At 44.4% G+C, this 21,426-nt stretch overlaps 1 protein-coding gene across 3 annotated transcripts in view; it reads right to left on the reverse strand.

Annotated features, from left to right (window-relative positions):
• CRTAC1 (cartilage acidic protein 1) overlaps positions 1 to 21,426 on the reverse strand; it is a 738,783-nt gene that overhangs the window by 564,631 nt on the left and 152,726 nt on the right. For all 3 annotated transcript variants that reach the window (XM_040361273.1, XM_040361276.1, XM_040361274.1), the window contains exon 2: positions 13,948 to 14,147. In XM_040361273.1, the coding sequence (XP_040217207.1) occupies positions 13,948 to 14,147 (200 nt within the window). The remainder of the gene's footprint in view (positions 1 to 13,947; positions 14,148 to 21,426) is intronic.

Below are 21,426 nucleotides of genomic sequence, written 5' to 3' on the forward strand. Positions count from 1 at the left end.
TGACCGCGACATTATGGCGGACACATCGGACACTTTTGACACATTTTTCGGACCATTGTCATTTTCACAGCAAAAAATGCATTAAAAATGCATTGTTTACTGTGAAAATGACAATTGCAGTTTGGGAGTTAACCACAAGGGGGCGCTGATGGGGTTATGTATGACCTCATCTGTGTTTCTAACTGTAGGGGGGTGTGGCTGTAGGTGTGACGTCATCGATTGTGATTCCCTATATAAGGGAACACACGATCGATGACGGCGCCACAGTGACCGATGACGGCTCCGGGGACCGATCGTGGGACTCCAGCGGCCATCGGGTCCACGAGTCCTGCGGCCGCGGTCACGGAGCTTCGGACCACGGCTGGGCTTAAAGGGCAACGTACAGGTATGTTGATGTGCCCAGCCGTGCCATTCTGCCGACGTATATCGGCGTGAAGGGGTCCTTAAGTGGTTAAAGGGGAATGAAACCGTATCTGTCTCCTTAACCACTTAAAGCAGAGTTCCACCCAACATTTGGCATGTCATTTTCTTTGAGGGGGGGGGGGAGTGGGGGCTTCGTTAGGAGTGGGACTTCCTGTCCCACTTCCTACTTCCACCTAGGGGTCGCCTAGACAACTCCTCCTCTGCCCCTAGGCGGCCCCTCCCTCTAGGCGATCTTCTGGGACACGTGACAGGTCCCAGGAGATCGCCTGCCCACTCCGGGAGCGATGCGCAGTGCGTGCCCGGCCGTGAAGCCGAAAGCTGTCACGGCCGGGTGCCCACAGTGTGAATGGAGGCGCCGAGGAGAGGAGCGACGTTCCGTGCGGTTGCATCGCTGGACCGTGGAACAGGAAAGTGTCTGTTTTTAGACAAGCTGCATTTAAAATTACCCGTCAATATTTTCTTGATGAAGCCATACTGGCATTTACTGATATCTTCATCCATTATTCTGGTCTGAAGCTCAGAGCCTTGGAAATTGAGCTTTTCAGTTATGCATGGACTCAAAAAAATGAATCAGCCACATGCTTTTCATTTCTATAAGACAGTGGCTTAGTTCTTGGCTCTGCATTCCTGACCTTGAAGTCTCACTTCTGGAACAGTTGGGTCACATTCCTCCAGCTTCAATCTCGGTCATATAGAATAAAAGACAAAATCAAAACAGGCCAAGTGAGACGCCATCATAAAGGTAACAGCGGGCCATCAGACCTGGGGACTCCATAGAAGAGATCTCACCACTGAGTCCCAGAGACATTTTCTAGTGAACTCCCCATCATCTATTATATGGAAATATTCCTTCTCATCGGGGACTTCAACAAAAGATGGTAAAACTGATTGAGATATCAAAAGGCACGATAAGCCAAGGTAAGATAGATAACGGGAGATAACGGTGATCTTGTGACAAATCCGCCACAGAGACCACCATTATCGGAAACCGGACCGCCGGCTGAAGAGATGGACACCTGGGTTATGGCAGCTAGCTGTTGACATTACCGAGATATCCCTCTTCAAACAGCGGTCCGTAAGTGGTTAATGACCAGGGCATTTTTTGCGATTAGGCACTGCGTTGGTTTAACTGACAATTGCGCGGTTGTGCAACGTTGTACCCAACGTCGTTTTTCCCACAAATAGAGCTTTCTTTTGGTGGTATTTGATGACCTCTACAATTTTTATTTTTTGCGCTATAAACAAAAAACGAGCGACAATTTTGAAGAAAAATATATATTTTTTTTTTTTTTTACTTTTTGCTTTAATAAATATCCAAAAAAAATAAAAAAATAAATACAAATTTCTTCAGAAGTTTAGGCCAATATGTATTCTTCTAAAAAAATCGCAATAAGCGTATATTGATTGGTTTGCTCAAAAGTTATAGCATCTACAAAATAGGGGATAGATTTATGGCATTTTTTTTATTATATACTTTTTTACTACTAATGGCGGCGATCTGCGATTTTTAGCAAGACTACACCATTGCGGGCGGACAGATCGGACACTTTTGACAAATTTTCGGGACTACTGACATTTATACAGCGATCAGTGCTATCAAAATGCACTAATTACTGTGTAAATATCACTGGCAGGGAAGGGCCTAAAACTAGGGGGCGATCAAGGGGTTAAATGTGTTCCCTCATGTGTGTTTCTAACTGTGGGGGGATGGGACTGACTGGAGGAGGAGACAGATCCCTGTTCCTAATCACTAGGAACAGCAGATCTGTCTCTCCTCCCCTGTCATAACGGGATCTGTGTGTTTACATACACAGATTCCTGCTCTGGCTCTAGTGCCCGCGATCGCGTGTGGCCAGTGGACATCGCGACCGCCGGCGAAGTACATCGGGTCTCCCGCCATGCAGCGTGCACCTGCTATGGCTCTTAAAGGAGCCACGTACAGTTACAGCGATTCATGGTAACGTGCCGACCTGCCGCCGACGGCTGGTTGCCAAGTGGTTAATATTAAAAGCAAATTCCATCCATCCAAGTCTCCATGCTTTATTTGGTTAAGAAATCACTTTCCTAGCATTTTTAGCTGCAGTCAAATTGAGTAAGGGCAGATGATTCATGTAGGCAGGAGTTGTGTTGCTATGGCTATTTTAGTGATGTTTTTATAGCTTAGAAATAGGAGTGATGCACTTAGGTTCCATGTGTTGTTTTTGGAGGCTGCAATTTCACTATCCATGTGCTAATGAACCAGTTGGACTGGTTTATGAAGCTCAAGACTGCAAATAATGTAGGTGGGAAGCAGGGCCGTCTTAATAGTATCACGGGCCCCTGGGCAAATTAATGCTCATGGGGCCCCTACAATGACGACAGTGCAGGTAAACAGACATTAAAGCGGTGGTTCACCCTTAGAGGGCACTTTTTAGACTTAGATTCCTGCTCGTTTTTACTAGGGGAATCGGCTATTTGTTTTAAAATATGAGCATTACTTACCCGTTTACGAGATGCATCCTCTCCGTCGCTTCCGGGTATGGGCTGCGGGAATGGGCGTTCCTTCTTGATTGACAGTCTTTCAAGAGGCTTCCGACGGTCGCATCCATCGCGTCACGATTTTCCGAAAGAAGCCGAACGTCGGTGCACAGGCGCAGTATAGAGCCGCACCGACGTTCGGCTTCTTTCGGCTACGAGTGACGCGATGGATGCGACCGTCGGAAGCCTCTCGGAAGACTGTCAATCAAGAAGGAACGCCCGCTCCCGAAGACCCATACCCGGAAGCGACGAAAGAAGATGCATCTCGAAAACGGGTAAGTACGGCTCATATTTTAATACAAATAGCCGATTCCCCTAGACCGAACGAGCAGGAATCTAAGGGGAAAAGGGGAAAAAATGTATAAATGGGTGAACTCCCGCTTTAAGTAGGTAGGAGGCAGACTGCCTTCCCTGTGTATCTATCACTCTCAGTGCCATCATGGGGCCCCTATGTATTAGTGTATTAGTGACGCCCAGGGGTGGTAGTTTGCCGCCCCTCCAAGAGAAAAACCCACCAGCCACCATTGCCTTTAGTGCTGTCCACTCAATTTCATCCCAGGTTCTACTGTGTATGGGGAGAGTCCTATAAAAGTCAAATGCAGTTTTTTAGACAAGCTGCATCTAAAATTACCCGTCAATATTTTCTTGATGAAGCCGTACTAGCATTTACTGATATCTTCATCCATTATTCCGGTCTGAAGCTCAGAGCCTTGGAAATGGAGCTTTTCAGTTATGCATGGACTCAATAAATGAATCAGCCACATGCTTTTCATTTCTATAAGACTACAGTGGCTTAGTTCTTGGCTCTGCATTCCTGACCTTGAAGTCTCACTTCTCGAACAGTTGGGTCACAATCCTCCAGCTTCAATCTCGGTCGTATAGAATAAAAGACAAAATCAAAACAGGCCAAGTGAGACGCCATCATAAAGGTAACAGCGGGCCATCAGACCTGGGGACTCCGTAGAAGAGATCTCACCACTGAGTCCCAGAGACATTTTCTAGTGAACTCCCCATCATCTATTATATGGAAATATTCCTTCTCATCGGGGACTTCAACAAAAGATGGTAAAACTGATTGAGATATCAGAAGGCACCATAAGCCAAGGTAATATTTATTTTAATACCTTAGCTACAACTGCGATTTTTAATAAGCTATACTAATACTATTAATAGGAGCACCAAAACAATGACCATACAGTCCGATTGTAATCTGTTCATATTGAGGGGGGGGGGGTAAAACAGCCAATGTGTTTTGGGGGTTAAAACAGTCCCCCCAACTATCGGGGCTTAAATGTTGTATAAAATTGAAGTTCACTCAAAAGGATATTGATTTTGCAGGGGTACCAATTCTGCATATGGACTTTTGGATGTATCTACAGACTACAACAAAGTTTTAGAAAATTACAAACATGTATCTGAATAAACGTTACATAAAATCTATACAAACACTTTAAAGTGGTTGTAAACCCTCCAATACAATTTAAGCTCTTTGCAAACTTGATAGCTGATCGCTGCCTGCAAAAGTGTACTCACTTAGGTAGATTCAGGTACGGACGCGTAACTTTGCGGCGCCGTAGCTTAAGGAATTTAAGCTACGCCGCCGTAAGTTAGCGAGGCAAGTACATGATTCACAATGTACTTGCCTGCTAAGTTACGTCAGCGTAGCCTGAATCGGCGGGCGTAAGGGCGCCTAATTCAAATGTGTTGGAGGGGGGCGTGTTTTATGGTAATGAGGCTTGACCTCACGTTTTTTGACGTTTTTTTTTACTGCGCATGCGCCGGGTGACTAAATTTCCCAGTGTGCATTGCGGCTAAGTACGCCGCACGGGCCTATTGATTTTGACGTGGACGTAAATCCCGATTCAAGGACGACTTACGCAAACGACGTAAAAATTTCACATTTCGAAGCGGGAACGGCGGCCATACTTGACATTACTATTCCACTAGAGCCTAGCTCTAACTTTACACGGCCTATCTCTTCCCTAAACGGCGTAAAAGTACTGCGTCGGCCGGGCGTACGTTCGTGAATCGGCGTATCTCCTCATTTACATATTCTACGCCGACCGCAATGGAAGCGCCATCCAAAATATTGCAATCTAAGATATATTCTTTAACGGCATACTATGGCCCGGATTTACAGACATCAGCGCATATTTATGCCGCCGTAGCGTATCTCTTTTACGCTATGCCGGCGCAACGCACAGAGGCAAGCACTGGATTCACAAAGCACTTGCTCCCACTCACTGTTAAAGATACGCTGGGTTTCCTCGGCGTAAGCCAGTGTAGGTGGAAGTGGGCGTGAGCCATGCTAATGAGGCGTGACCCCATGCAAATGATGGGCCAAGTGCCATAGAAGTACTTAAAATGAACAGCGCATGCGCAGTCCCATGGCCACATCCCAGTGCGCATGCTCAGAATCACGTCGAGACAACTGCCTAAGATACGTCGAATCACTGCCTACGACGTGAACGTAACCTACGCCTAGTCATATTCACATACAACGTAAATGACAAAAGATACGACGGCTTGTGTTCTCTGGTCCATACCTTTGCATGAGTTGCGCCTCCTATATGGGGAATAACTTTACGCCGGACGTACGACTTACGCAAACCGTGTATATGATGCGCCAGGCGCAACTACGTTTGTGAATCGGCGTATATCCCTCATTTGCATATGTGCATAGAAAATCTATGGGAGCGGCAAATGCGCCCTGGGTAAATATGCGCCCACGATACGACGGCGTAGGCAAGTTACGTCGGTCGTAGGAAGCCTATTTTCAGGCGTATCTAGTTTTGTGGGCACGGCGCATAGATACGACGGCGCATAGTTACACTTACGCGGCGTATCTCGAGATACGTCGGCGTAAGTGCTTTGTGAACCCGGGCCTATGTGTGCCTTTTCTGTCTACTCTCCTCATTATCTTCCTCTTAGAGCGGCACAGAGAGAAGTCTCGCGATGCTGTAATGTGATCATCTTCTTCCTGCTTCTCCCCCTTGCAAGTGATTTGCCGTCAGCTATGGCTTGGCTCTGTTGCTGTAGTAACGGCAATCGAGTGAGAGGCTTGGTTTCGGCGCTACGGCGCATGCGCGAGATTTGCAAAGGGAAATCTAGTAAGGGGCGGAAATTACATCCAGAAAACATTCTACAAACAGCAGTAGCAATGGCGTGGCCAATACCCAGAAGAGGAGAAATAATACATAAGCAAAATAAGGTATTTGACAACCTTGTTTTTGTCCGATTTAAATGTGTTTGCATTTGTAATAGTTTACAGCATGTATATATTGAAAAAAAAAAAAATCGTACTGGGTTTACTTCCTCTTTAACCCCTTCTCGCCAACCACTTTCCAGCTATTTAAAAGTTCTAAAAGCTGGGATGTGAAGGCAGGCATTCGGGTCAAATGACTGCTGGGATTGCCTGTTACAGCGGTCACATGATCGGAAAGCTCCCTACTACAGCATGAGGAAGCCAGGGCCGCTATAACAGACCTAACAAGATCAAAAGAACAATGCAAATTGAAATGTCATGGTCAAGGGTCAGGCCCTGAGGCCAGTAGCTATAGCAGTAGAGAGGCTCCCATTGACCAGCAGGATAAGTATACAAAGGTCACCCTGGCAGATGACACAAGCTCACCCGAAGTGCGGGGTTGAAGCACTAACTGTTATTTACCAGAAGTCCTGATGGTGGAGATGGGTTTTGCTGAGTGTTAGTAACGGGTCTCGGTCCTCAGGATTGCCCCGGCAGGAGGTGAGCAAGCCGGGGTCCAGTAGCAGTTATAGCAGGAAGGGATCGAGCAGTAGCGTAGTCAGTAAACAAGCCAAAGATTGGCAACACGTGGTTGCAGGTTGGGATCGAGTGGAAGCGTAGCTGAGAAACAAGCCAAAGATTGGTAACGAGTGGTAGTGGAGAGATACTGTAGACAGCTAACGCCAATTGGCACCAGACGGCCTACTTAAAGTGGAGGTTCACCCAAAATATAATTTTTTAACATTAGATTTAGGCTAATTAAGGGGAGCAGAAACGGGCATTTTTTTTTAAATCAATGCCGTACTTACCGTTGTAGAGATAGATGTTCTCCCGCCGCTTCCGGGTATGGGCTGCGGGACTGGGCGTTCCCATTTGATTGACAGCCTTCCGACCGTCGCATACAGCGCGTCACGAGTTTCCGAAAGTAGCCGAACGTCGGTGCGCAGGCGCCATATAGAGCCGCACCGACGTTCGGCTTCTTTCGGCAACTGGTGACGCGATGTATGCGACTGTCGGAAGGCTGTCAATCAAATAGGAACGCCCAGCCCCGAAGATCATACCCGGAAGCGGCGGGAGAACATCTATCTCCACAACGGTCAGTACGGCATTGATTTGAAAAAGAATACCCGTTTCTGCTCCCCTTAATTAGCCTAAATCTAATGTTACATTTTTTTTCCGGGTGAACTCCCGTTTTAAGGAAGTGCCCTGACCATTGCTGTTTGGTCTTCAGCTGTTCCTTGATACCCTGAATCCTGCCATTATCCTGCCTGATACCCATTGCTGAACCTGGCTTTCCTTGACCCTGCTTCTGGACTCTGCTTCTGTTCTGACTACTGGTTTCTGTTTCCGGCTTCCCATTTGATCCTGCTTCTGCCTGCAATCTTGTACCTTGCTGCCCGCCTGTTACCGAACACGGCTATTCTAGCGATTCTGTTCCTGTTACCTGTTTGGCTCCGTACTACCATCCGAGTGTCTGCGACTGCAGTCTTGCGACCTGCTGCAACTTCTTGCTGTAAGCCTGCCAGAAACTCTACACAACCTGACGTTCCAGTGCCCCTGTCCAAGCGGAGTTCCTCTTTAACCCCAGATGATTCCCCAGCTGCCTATCCTGATCTGATGCTTCTCCTGCTTCCCCGAAATCGCATCCTCTGCTACAAGTGTCCGGGTCTACTTCTGCAGGCACTCGTGTTCCTCCTGTCCCTCGGTTTCCTCTGTTCCACTCCCAGCGGGACCAGGGCTGGAGATACAAGAGAGGCCGACCTCGTCATTTCAGTCTCCCCTCAGGTACGTGACAGTATCTGAGACCCCTGTCTGCTGCCTGGATAATATCCTTGCTGAGCAACTCCAACTCCATGGGCAACTATCAACCACCCAAATCCCCGGCACCCATGCTACTTTGTGCCTTGCACGCCGTTCGCCAAATTTTGGACCGGAAAGCCCCCTGGCCATTTCAGTCTCATCCTGGTACATGACATTTTCAAAACATAACAATGTTCCTTCAGCATCCACAATACCTTTTCTTCAATGTTAATGCCCTCTGTACTAAGCTCATTATAGATTCATGTGATTTCAGCTGCCATCACTATATGACAAATAATTAAAGACCCCCCCAACACACACATACACACATATTAAATGTACTGCAGCAAAGTTAATTATGGCTTCAAGGAGGACAAACGTTGAAGAAGATTATCAACAACAGCGTCGCTTGATTAAAAAAGAAGTACTTTTAATTAATCTGGCGTGTTCAAGATGACCTGTAATAACACCTTTATTAAAACCCACAGGAAGTACGGCAACAATGGCAGGTATCTCAGTGGAAAATGTCACAATATGTCCTGTAATCCACATAAAAGGAGAAGAAAAGTTGAAGCTGCAGCATGAAAATAAATATAAAATACCAAATAAATGCTAACCTTGGCGGACCCTCAAGACATTTACACTAACATGCATATCAACAAGATGAATACATGTACATATACAGTAGAATTCCCCTTGATAGTTTTGATTCAAGATACATTTTACCATAAAATAAGACACAATGCAAACAAAAAGGACCATTGTTTAGCTGCCGAGAACATTAAACACTTAGCGGTAACCTTCACACATAAAGCATAAAATAAATAGTAAGTCTATCATAAAGCACTTCCATTACTTGTCCAAATGCCAAAGTTCAAATCTCAATAACGTGACCGTGAATGTACTTCTTCAAGGTGCAAGGTCTAGAACAGTCACACACCAAAACGAAATCTTAGCAAAAGGAATAAATATTGGTGGCCATTAGACATGTGCAATTAGTTTTGTTCCGAATTCGTTTTAACGAATTTCGACAAATTCATTCATTCGGAAATAACCAAATTAACGAAAACCCGTTTAACAAATTTCTTCGAATATTCGTGAATTTGAATATTCTGAAATTTGTAAATTCATACATCCGTAAATGCTTAAATTTGTACATTCGTAAATTGTTAAATTAGTAGATAGGTTAATGCTTAAATTCGTAGTTTCGAACATTCGTAAATTTGTAAATGAGTAAATTTGCAAATTCGTAAATTTGTACATCCTTAAATGCTTAAATTTGTACATTCGTAAATTGTTAAATTAGTAGATAGGTTAATGCTTAAATTCGTAGATTCGTACATTCGTGAATTTGTAAATTAGTAAATTTGTAAATTCGTACATTCGTAAATTCGTACATCCGTAAATGCCTAAATTTGTACATTAGTAAATTGTTAAATTAGTAGGTTAATGCTTAAATTCGTAGATTCGTACATTCGTAAATTTGTAAATTAGTAAATTTGTAAATTCGTACATTCGTAAATTCGTACATCCGTAAATGCTTAAATTTGTACATTCATAAATTGTTAAATTAGTAGATAGGTTAATGCTTAAATTCGTAGATTCGTAGTTTCGAACATTCGTAAATTAGTAAATTTGTAAATTCGGAAATCTGAAATAATAATTAACTAAGAAACTTTGTTAAAAAAAAAAAAGAATAACTTAACTATCACTAACTATTAAATTATAGGTATTGGAATTTCCTTTCAAATTTGGTTGTTAGTGAATGTAACAAATACAAATTTATCCGAAGTTACGAATTATTTCCTGAAATAACAAATGCCGTATCTAGACAAATGGAACGGAATGAATTAATAATAAATAAATAACAATAATAATAAAAACGTTTTATTATTATTATTTGTTATTAATTTTGTTCCATTTCATTTGTTATTTCAGGTAATTCGTAACTTCGGATAAATTTGTATTCGTTACATTCACTAACAGCCAAATTTGAAAGGAAATTACAATACCTATAATTTAATAGTTCAGTGCGGCCCCCCCCCCGCAGGCTCGGAGCCCATTTTTTGGTCTGCCCACTCAGCCAAGCTTTTTCCATCTTAGCTCCCCCGCCTCCACGGGGGTCGTGCGGTGTATTGGCGGCAGTTACATGGTTTCCAGTCGGTCCACAGTCGCAGCACATGGGAAAGCGCTTTTGCCCTTTCTTTTAGTCGTTAAAGGGTAAATATGTTCATTATTCACAATATTGTCAATATGGTAGATGTTTCTCTGTTGAGAGTGTTTTTGTTTGTTTTTTAAACAATCTCACCTATACGATGTATTTCATTCTAGAGCATCTCCTTTCTACCCCCTGAAGATGACCGCCCTCTACAAGGTCGAAACGTGTCAGGGTTTATCATATGTACCATGTTCATCATGTGTACCATTGTTATAACATTATGCCATGCCTTTGCAGGTTTGCCCTGGTTGGCCCAATCAATATACTGTTAATCTTGTATGTACATGTTTTTATTGCCATTACTTTGACTGTGTTTTGGTTTAAAAATATATCAGATACGTTTCCTTGTGAGACATATATTAAAACTTTTGTATTTACTAAATAATATCCATTTATTTATTTTTTGCTGCAATACAAAGCCCCCCGGGGTAACATTTCCTTTTTTCTTCTATAATTTAATAGTTAGTTATTTCAGATTTTCGAATTTTCGGGTTTCGGATTTTAACATTTTGAATTTCCACATTTCCAAATGTAAGAATTTTACGAATTGCGATCATAACGAATGACCCGAAAAACAAAAAAAAAACGAATGAATGTCTAGTGGTCATTGCATAAAGTTAATGAAGCCTGAGATTGCTAAACCAACATGTCTCACACATATTCATTCTGTGCATATTTTCCGTCATCTCCACTTCCACTATATCCCATCATTTTTTTTGAATATTCATTAAGTTTTTTGACAAAAAGGGCAGATTCTTTGTCAGGCATTGCCTTGTGTTTTCTTTTGGCCAATATTAAAGTGGAGGTTCACCCGGAAATGACAATTTTTAAGATTAGATTGAGGCTCATTTTGTCAAGGGGAATCGGGTAGTTTTTTTTTAAATCGAAGCCGTACTTACCGTTTTAGAGATACATCTTCTCCGCCGCTTCCGGGTATGGGCTGCGGGACTGGGCGTTGCTTCTTGATTGACAGTCTTCCAACAGGCTTCCGACGGTCGCATCTATCGCGTCACGATTTTCCATAAGTAGCCGAACGTCGGTGCGCAGGCGCCGTATAGAGCCGCACCGGCGTTTGGCTTCTTTCGGCTACTCGTGACGCGATGGATAAGACCGTCGGAAGCCTGTCGGAAGACTGTCAATCAAGAAGGAACGCCCAGTCCCGAAGACCATACCCGGAAGTGGCGGAGAAGATCGCTCTCTAAAACGGTAAGTACGGCTTCGTTTTTAAAAAAAATACCCGATTCCCCTTGACAAAATGAGCCTCAATCTAATGTTAAATTTTTTTTTTAGGGTGAACTCCCGCTTTAACTAGACATGTGTGATGTGTTTCGGAATTTCCGAATAACAATAGTAACAAATTTAAATTATTTGAAATAAATTAAAATTAAAAAAATTAACTGGATTAGAAAAAATGAGTTTGAATATGAATTTGGAAATTGAATTTGAATATACCCTAAAATATGAATTCGAAAATTTATTTGAATTTGTATTTGAATTTATTTGAATATACCGTAAAATATGAATTTGAAAATTTGTTTGAATTTGAATATACCGTAAAATATGAGTTCGAAAATGTATTATATTTTAACCCCCGCTAGCGGCCAAAAAAGGGTTAAAACCGGCCAGTGTATTCACTGCTCCTACAGCGCCTCAAAGATGCGGCTAGCAGTACTTTTTTTACCGTCCTGCCAGCGCAACGATCCAGTGTGAAAGCCCTTAGGCTTTACTCTCACTGGATGCCAGGACATTTTCTACTCCCACTGGCCCTAGTCCGGTCCAGAAATTCAGCAGTTTATATTATTTAAATGTAACACTCACTTCTTTTTTTCCAATATATCCCCCAATGTCCGGTTTCGTACGAAAAACAAAGTTATATAATTCCTTACTGACTGTTTTCATCTTGCTTGTGGGCATCTTGCATCATGCCTGTGAAGCCCACAAGCAGACAGTCCCGGGGATACGGTGTTGCTGAGCTACCAGCATGCACCACCACCCATTCCCGTGCATGCACGTTATGTATGGCGCGCGGCGCCGTAAATTTCTGGCGTCGCCATCACAACAAAGTGCCAGCCCTGTTGTGATGGCAACAAAGGTAAATCGGTTTCGGGGGATATCGCGAGAATTAGCGGCAGCCATCCAATAATGACACATAGCTCCCACGAGACAGTGCGCTGCCGGATATGATGACCATACCCACGAGTGGCAGAGAAAGGAAATGTCATAGAAAACACGGCTACAGTGGAACCTCGGATTACGAGCATAATCCGTTCCAGGAGAATGCTCGTAATCCAAAGCACTCGCATATCAAAGCAAGTTTCCCCATTGAAGTCAATGGAAACGAAAATAATTTGCTCCACATTGACTTCAATGGCATGCAATACCGCAAGCGGCCAAAGGCGGCGATCGGGCAGCAGAGATCCTCGGAAACGGCCAAAAAGGCACGAGGACACTTCGGCTGACCTCGGCAAACCTCAGAAAGACTTCGTCCCCGAGATTTGCCGAGGTCAGCCAAGCTGTCCTCGGGGCCTTTCCGTGCATTTCCGAACGGCTGCGATTTGACGACGTTCGGCTCTGCTCGGCTCTGGCGCCCCACCCCCACCTCAGGCCAAACGCCGTACTGCACACCGCTTTGGCCTGAATCGTGCTCATTTTGCAAGACAACCCTTGCAAATTGAGTTACGATTTTTAAAAATACAGTGCTCGTATTTGCGAAACGCTCGTTAACCGCGCTACTCGCAATCCGAGGTTCCACTGTATACAGGTAACCTTTAGGAAAAAAAAATATGTATTATTCCATTTCACAATGTACGCAATGCGGGAATGCTATTAAGGTTAACTTCAAAAACCGTGTGGAACTCCACAAAAAAAAACCTAGGCCCGGATTCACAAAGCACTTACGCCGACGTATCTCGAGATACGCCGCGTAAGTGTAAATATGCGCCGTCGTATCTGTGCGCCGTGCCCACAGAACTAGATACGCCTGAAAATAGGCTTCATCCGACCGACGTAACTTTCATACGCCGGTGTATCATGGGCGCATATTTACACTGGACGTATTTGGCGCTCCCATTGATTTTCTATTCACATATGCAAATGAGGGAGATACGCCGATTCACGAACGTACTTGCGCCCGGCGCATAATATACGCGGTTTGTATAAGTCATACGTCCGGCGTAAAGTTATGCCCCATAAAACAGGTGTAAATCAGCAGCATACATGCAAATGGCTACACAAAGGAACACAGCCGTCGTGTTTTACGTTGTTTACGTAGTACGTGAATAGGGCTGGGCGTAGGTTACGTTCACGTCGTAGGCAGTGATTTGTCGTATCTTAGGGAGTAGTTCTGACGTGATTCTGAGCATGCGCACTGGGATACGTCCACGGGACGGCAAATGCGCCGTTCGTTTTAAGTACTTGTATGGCAGTCGGCCCATCATTTGCATGGGGTCACGCCTCATTAGCATGGCTCACGCCCACTTCCACCTACGCTGGCTTACGCCGAAAAAAAAACCAGCGTAGATTTGACAGCGAGTGGGAGCAAGTGCTTTGTGAATACTGTGCTTGCCTCTCTGCGCTGGTTCGGCGTAGCGTAAAAAAGATACGCTACGCGGGCATAAATATGCGCCAATGTATGTGAATCCGGGCCCTAAAAGGCAATAAAAAATATTATATGATTAAAAATACAGCATTTAGTATATATATATATACAATGTATATGTTATAAAAGGCTTTGAATGCCACTTACCCAGCGACTACAATTTCAAAGTCTCCATCGTTGTCCACATCGGTGATGGCCACCCCATAATTCAGCTGCGTCGGGTTGTTTTCGTAGTCTGGCGGTAGGGCGGTGGCGGTGATAGCCGTGAACATGGGCTCCGAGCGCTGAGCGCCCCCGCAGTACAGAACGATGGAAAGCAGCAAGACCAGCAGCATCATCCTTGACATCTGGAAGTAAAACATACAATGTGGTCAGGACTTCTTCGCTCTGGGGGCATCGTCCAATTTATGTAACAATCAAAGTGGTTCTTGTAAACTGGTTTTATTGAGCGCATCAAATAATAAACAATTTCTTTTTTTTGCAACATCTGAGAGAATGTCGAAGGAAAACACAACTGAATTTCCTCTTTATTTAACCCTTGTGTTCAGGTGTGACTACGGAACAGATACTCTAATCTCTGCAGAAGCTACAATGAAACTCATTTATGTTCTAAGATGTTATCGTGAGCGCGCATAGTAAAAATGTGTAATATAAATAAACAGTAACTATATAATTAGGCGGATTGCACCCAAGCATTCAATATGAAGTGATTAGCATACGATCGGGAAAGGACTGTTATTACAATGAGAAGCTGTAACCTTTTCACGCTAATATGTTAAGTACAACATAAAATGATACAGCGCTCAAAAAAAAAAAATGACTTAACCCCCTAATCACATAACAAATCATAAACATAAGCGTCCATTCAAACTCATTAAAGTGCATCAGTCAAAAAGTACAAATATAACCCTCAATAATACCTCCAATGAATCCAAATAATAGGTAAGGACACAGTGCCGGGACAAGGTCATCTACAGCCTAGGGTGAGCATACCAAACTGTGCCCCCCCAAGATGTAAGAGCGTTTTGTGAGCAAAAATTCACCCCCCCCCCAAAAAATCAAGCATTACTATGTATGATTAGTTGATTACCCCCTAAAATTGCCCCTCCTCCCAATACCAATCTCCCCCAATGCAGAAATACCCTCTCCCAGCACTAATCTTTGCCCTCATTAACCCTACCAGCTCAAATCCTCTCTCTCTCCCTAAACCCCCACCCCCTCCCCACAAAAAAAATGGCCCCTCATAGCACAGACCCTCTATTCCTAAAATTTCCCCTCCGAGCACAAATTCTCTCCCCACCACTCCAAACACCAATTTCCCACCCCCATTTCCCCCCCTGCACAAATACCCCCAACTGTCCCCCCCCTCTCACATGATACCACAGTTCCCAGGGCAGCCCCTCCCTTCTGCCCACCCTTTGTCTCAGTCCTGATAGGACTTTGTCATTAGGGATAAGCCAATGGTAGGTTTTGACCAAACTTCGGCTTTTCGAGGCATTTGAATGAATGCCCCCCAATTGTCCCTATTCCTACTAGCACAAACCCCTCCCAACAAAAAAAAATTCCCATCCTAGCACTAATTCCCTCCCTCTTCTACCATATCAGCTATTCTAGCACACCCCCCCCCCCCCCAATCCCTCTCCTAGCACAAATTATCTCCCCCCCCCCCAAATTACCACTCCCAGCACCCCTCCAAATTCTCATCTTAGAGCAGTTTTTAGCCCCGGCTGTCCCCTAAATTCCCCCTCTCAACATAAATGTTCTTCCCCCAATCTCCTCCCAGTGCCCTCCACCTCACATGATACCACAGTGCACAGGGCAGCCACCCGTTCTGCCCACCCTTTGTCTTCGCCCTGATGGGACCTTATTATTTGGGATGTGTTAAAAAAGGGGGGGATAGGGTTGGGACTTTAGATGGGGCATATGATAGAAACTACCACAGGCCTTCATCCCTGTAAATGGACTTTAAATGAGATGCGTTTTTAGCAGTATGCGATTAAATATATATATGGAATATAAAAAATGCTTTCATAATAGCCAGGCTCAAAGTTACCAACCAAAAAAGCACTAACCCAAATTAATCTGTCTAGCTGTATGCATTAAAAACAGAGGTTTGGTTGCATGTATTTGCAAATACCTGTGTGAGCTGCAGGCCGCGTCAAGGCACTCCGTGTACTGCAGTCCTAACTATGAATTTTAAAGTCTCCTAAAAAGGAGCGCAGGCGTGCTTATCAATAGATAGGGTACAGGTGATGACCTATACCCACCCCTACCTATAGTTGGTCTAGCAAAGAAGAGCACTGGAAAAACAAAAGAAATGCAGGAGTGGAACCAATGTACCAAAACAGGTGCGCCGTATAAAGATAAAGCTGCCCCCTAGGTGGCGTAGCCAATGTTAAGTATGGCCGTCGTTCCCGCATCGAAATTTGAAAATTTTACGTCGTTTGCGTAAGTCGTCCGTGAATGGGGCTGGACGTAATTTATGTTCACGTTAAAACCAATACGTCCTTGCGGCGTACTTTGGAGCAATGCACACTGTCACAAGTAATTTACATAAAACACGCCCCCCCCATCCTCATTTGAATTAGGTGCGCTTACGCCGGCCACATTTACCTTACGCCGCCGTAAGTTAGGAGGCAAGTGCTTTGTAAAGTACAGTACTCATACTCTTTTATATGTGTATTTGACCTCCTTAGCTGGGACTGCTTATGCTATGGTTGGTTGCTGACCGGATAGTGGAATTGATTGTTCATCACCCACCCCCTATGGTTCTGGAGCCCTTATAGATGAAGGATCCCTCTTGGGCATTGGATGTGTCATCCGGTCCGGCTACGCTATTTTGGTGTTGGGGCGCCCACGCCTCCCTGGGGACAATCCAGGCACTCCTTGCCTAGGAGAGGGTGAGTCCATTTTTGTTGGATAATGAACCTGCTTTGGCTTCTTCCCTCTCATGCTCATATTCTGCATTAGATGTACTCCGATGCTTATGCCTGATCACAATATTTATTTTGTTTTTTCTACTTTTTATTTTCATGTTCTAGAAAAGTTTTACTGTTCAATTTCCCTGAAGAAGGATGTAATTTTGAAACAAACATTTGAAACGCGTTGGAAACAACCATCTGTGCCCTTAGCCTTGTCCTGGGGCACACGATGATCTACAGTAGTAATTTTTCTCAGATTGTTACTTTTACAGTGTATTTTGATATGTCATTATGATATTTAGTTTATCTATTTTTTGTATTAAAAACAATATTTTTATGACCTCAGTTGTCATTTCTAATTGTGGTTGCCCGGAAAATCCCACCTTCTTTAGAGGTATTAAATTTTTCTGTGAATACAGTACTTGCCTCTCTGAACTAAGGCGGCGTAGCGTAAATACGATACGCTACGCCGCCTTAAAGATACGCTCCCCTACCTGAATCCGGCTATATGATAATTTGTCTAGGATTGGAGGTCCACCCGTTAGTGGGTCCATATATAATAATATATAATTGACGCTTCTAACTTATATTCTAGCAAAGAATACCGATTGTTACATGTGAATAAAAGTGTCAGGATAAAAAGCCCGGAGGTCAAGTGGTGGAAACCAAACATCACAGTCCTTAGGTCGCTGCTACAACCACTTTCCCCTCGCTACAAAGCATGTCTGGGGTTGGTCTGGTCAGCCTATACATTAAAACGATACGTCTCTCTTCTCTGGGTGAGATGTCGGCTTCTATAGGATTGTGTCGCAACAAAGCCTGTGCAGTTCTCCATAGACATTCATTACAGAACTCTATCATCTTCCAAGGCTGAAATGTGCGGTATGAATGGACACGATGCTACATCTAAGTCAAGTGTCTGGTGATATACAGTATAATTATATTTATATACTTTTTTTTATCTTTTTATTTTTTTTAGTCTTATACCTTTTTTTTAGTTACCATGGTAACCCCTTATGTTCCAGCTCTTACAAGGCGTACAGATAGGGCTTTCAGCCTCAGTGGCGTGACTATGATGCATCCAGCAGCAAAGTGGACTCTTCCTGTGGAGACCGCACTTCACCGCTAATGTTCCTGATCATTCACATCCAAGTCCGCTCATTATATGAGACTCCACACACATACACAATATCCAGAAGAAATAATTCACTTTATAAACAGGTGGATTCAGATAGGTTTACGCCGGCGTATCAGTAGATACGCCGTCGTAACTCTGAATCTACGCCGTCGCAAATTTAAGCGTATTCTGTAAACCAGATACGCTTAAATTAGGCTAAGATACGAGCGGCGTAAGTCTCCTACGCCGTCGTATCTTAGGGTGCATATTTACGCTGGTCGCTAGGTGGCGCTTCCGTTGAGTTCGGAGTAGAATATGCAAATGACTAGATACGCCGATTTATGAACGTACGTGCGCCCGTCGCAATTAGTTACGCCGTTTACATTAGAGATACGCCGGCGAAGATAAAGCTGCTCCCTAGGTGCAAGGTATGGACGTCGGAACAAGCGTATATTTTTACGTCGCTTGCGTAAGTCGTACGCGAATCGGGCTTGACGTAATTTACGTTCAGGTCGAAACTGCGTACTTTGGAGCAATGCACACTGGGATATGTCCACGGACGGCGCATGCGCCGTTCGTTAAAAATGTCAATCACGTCGGGCATTTTTTTACGTCGTTTACGTAAGGCTTTTTCCGGCGTACAGTTAGTCGAACAAAAAGCTGGCCTAGCCAATGTTAAGTATGGCCGTCGTTCCCGCGTCGAATTTTGAAAATTTTACGTCGTTTGCGTAAGTCGTCCGTGAATGGGGCTGGACGTAATTTACGTTCACGTCGAAACCTGTCCTTGCGGCGTACTTTGGAGCATGCGCACTGGGATATGTCCACGGACGGCATGCGCCATTCGTTAAAAACGTCAATCACGTCGGGTCATGGTATATTTACATAAAACACGCCCACCTCTTCACAATTTGAATTAAGCGCGCTTACGCCGGCCCATTTACGCTACCCTGCCGCAACTTAGGAGGCAAGTGCTTTGTGAATACAGCACTTGCCTCTCTAACTTACGGCGGCGTAGCGTATATGCCATATGCTACGCCTGCCTAACGTTGCGCCCGCCTACGTGAATCTGGCTATTAGAAATTATTAAATGCCAGTGACATGAAAATAAGGCCGGGTACACACGGGCAAACATGTACGTGTCACCGTACATGTCTGCCCGGGGACTTCTGTACGATGGCTGTACTAACCATCGTACAGAAGTCCGCGCGTAAACAATACGCGGGGCGTGTCCGCGCCGTCGCCGCGACGATGACGCTGCGATGACGCGGCGACGTGGGCGGGCCTTTTAAATGCTTCCACGCATGCGTCGAAGTCATTCGACGCATGCGAGGGACGGCGGGCGCTCGGACATGTACGGTAGGTCTGTACTAACGACCATACATGTCCGGACGGTTTTAAAACAAGTCCAGGAATATTTGCCCGCTGGGAAAAGGCCCGGCGGGCAAATGTTTGCTGGAATTCTGCCCGCTCGCGCCTACACACGACCGAACATGTATGCTGAAAGTTTCAGCATACATGTTTGGTCGTGTGTACGGGGCCGAAGAATTACATTTTATCAACTTTATCCTATGAAACTTGACTGCACAGGCATTGTGTTATGCCTGGCTGTTTTTCTTTTTTTCTTTTTATGTATTATTTTTATAAACTTTTTCAGAGTTACAGCCAGTGTTGGCCCGTCCATTAAGGGTGCATGGGTGTCGCCCCCTCTATCACACCACCTCCCTATATAAGTAATAGATAGATTCACAGTGGCTGCAATTGATGATGCAGTGGCTGCAATTGTTGGGCACAGTGGCTGCATTTGATGGCACAGTGGCTGCATTTGATGGGCACAGTGGCTGCATTTGATGGGCACAGTGGCTGCATTTGATGGCACAGTGGCTGCATTTGATGGGCACAGTGGCTATAATTGATGGGCACAGTGGCTGCATTTGAAGGGCACAGTGATTGCATTTTTTTTTTTTTAATAAAGGACTTTTTTCCACGGTGAGTGTGTTTTTTTACAATTATTTACACTTACTTAGTGAAATGGCCCGTGATGTCAAAAAAATTGACATCACGGGCCACGGCTCGGACTCCTGGAAGTGGGAAAGGATACCTGTCAAAGGTCAGGTATCCTGTCCCCCCTGCCCCACGAATGGTGCCAATTGTGGCACTGGAGGAGGGGAGTTATCAGATGATCGGAAGTTCCACTTTAGGGTGTAACTCCGCTGTAACCAACTTCCTGCTGTTTTTAGAACTTTGCCTAATCCTTCTGGTTTTCATTTTCTGTTTGTAGCCATTCCCTGATAGCATTAGTTAGAGTGAGGACATCCAAAGGATTATTGTATCTAATGGGGCATTGTATCTATGTGGTATTAGTATCCAGGGGGTATTATATCTAGGGGGTATTAGTATCCAGGGAGTTATTAGTATCCAGGGGGTATTGTATCCAGGGGGTATTGTATCTAGGGGTCATTAGTAGCCAGGGAGTATTGTATCTAGGGGGCATTGGTAACTAGGGGGTATTAGTATCCAGGGGGTATTGTATATAGGGGGCATTGTATCCAGGGGATATTATATCTAGGGGTCATTAGTATCCAGGGAGTATTGTATCTAGGGGGTATTGTATCTAGGGGGCATTATATCTAGGGGTACTGTATCCAGGGGGTATTAGTATCCAGGGGGTATTAATATCCAGGGGGGCATTGTATTCAGGAGTGCTGTATCCAGGGGGTATTGTATCTAGGGGTATTAGTATCCAGGGGGTATTGTATCTAGGGGACATTGTATCTAGGGGGTATTAGTATCCAGGGGGCATTGTATCTAGGGGGTATTTGTATCCATGGGGTATTGTATCTAGGGGGCATTGTATCTAGGGGGTATTAGTATCCAGGAGGTATTGTATCTAGGGGGTATTAGTATCCAGGAGGTATTGTATCTAGGGGGGCATTATTATCCAGGGGGTATTGTATCTAGGGGTCATTAGTATCCAGGAAGTATTGTATCTATGGGGCATTGTATCTAGGGGGTATTAGTATCCAGGGGGTATTGTATCTAGGGGGCATTGTATCTAGGGGGTATTAGTATCCCGGAGGTATTGCATCCAGGGGGTATTAGTATCCAGGAGGTATTGTATCTAGGGGGGCATTATTATCCAGGGGGTATTGTATCTAGGGGTCATTAGTATCCAGGAAGTATTGTATCTAGGGGGGTATTGTATCTAGGGGCATTGTATTCAGGGGGTATTGTATCCAGGGGTACTGTATCCAGGGGGTATTAATATCCAGGGGGCAGTGTATTCAGGAGTACTGTATCCAGGGGGTATTGTATCTAGGGGTCATTAGTATCCAGGAAGTATTGTATCTAGGGGGGTATTGTATCTAGGGGCATTGTATTCAGGGGGTATTGTATCCAGGGGTACTGTATCCAGGGGGTATTAATATCCAGGGGGCAGTGTATTCAGGAGTACTGTATCCAGGGGGTATTGTATCTAGGGGGTATTAGTATCCAGGGGGTATTGTATCTAGGGAGTATTAGTATCCAGAGGGTATTGTATCTAGGGGGTATTAGTTTCCAGGGGGTGTTTTATCTAGGGGGGCATTAGTA

The sequence above is a fragment of the Rana temporaria genome, chromosome 8 (genome assembly GCF_905171775.1).
Source record: "Rana temporaria chromosome 8, aRanTem1.1, whole genome shotgun sequence".
In the NCBI taxonomy this organism is placed as follows: domain Eukaryota; kingdom Metazoa; phylum Chordata; class Amphibia; order Anura; family Ranidae; genus Rana; species Rana temporaria.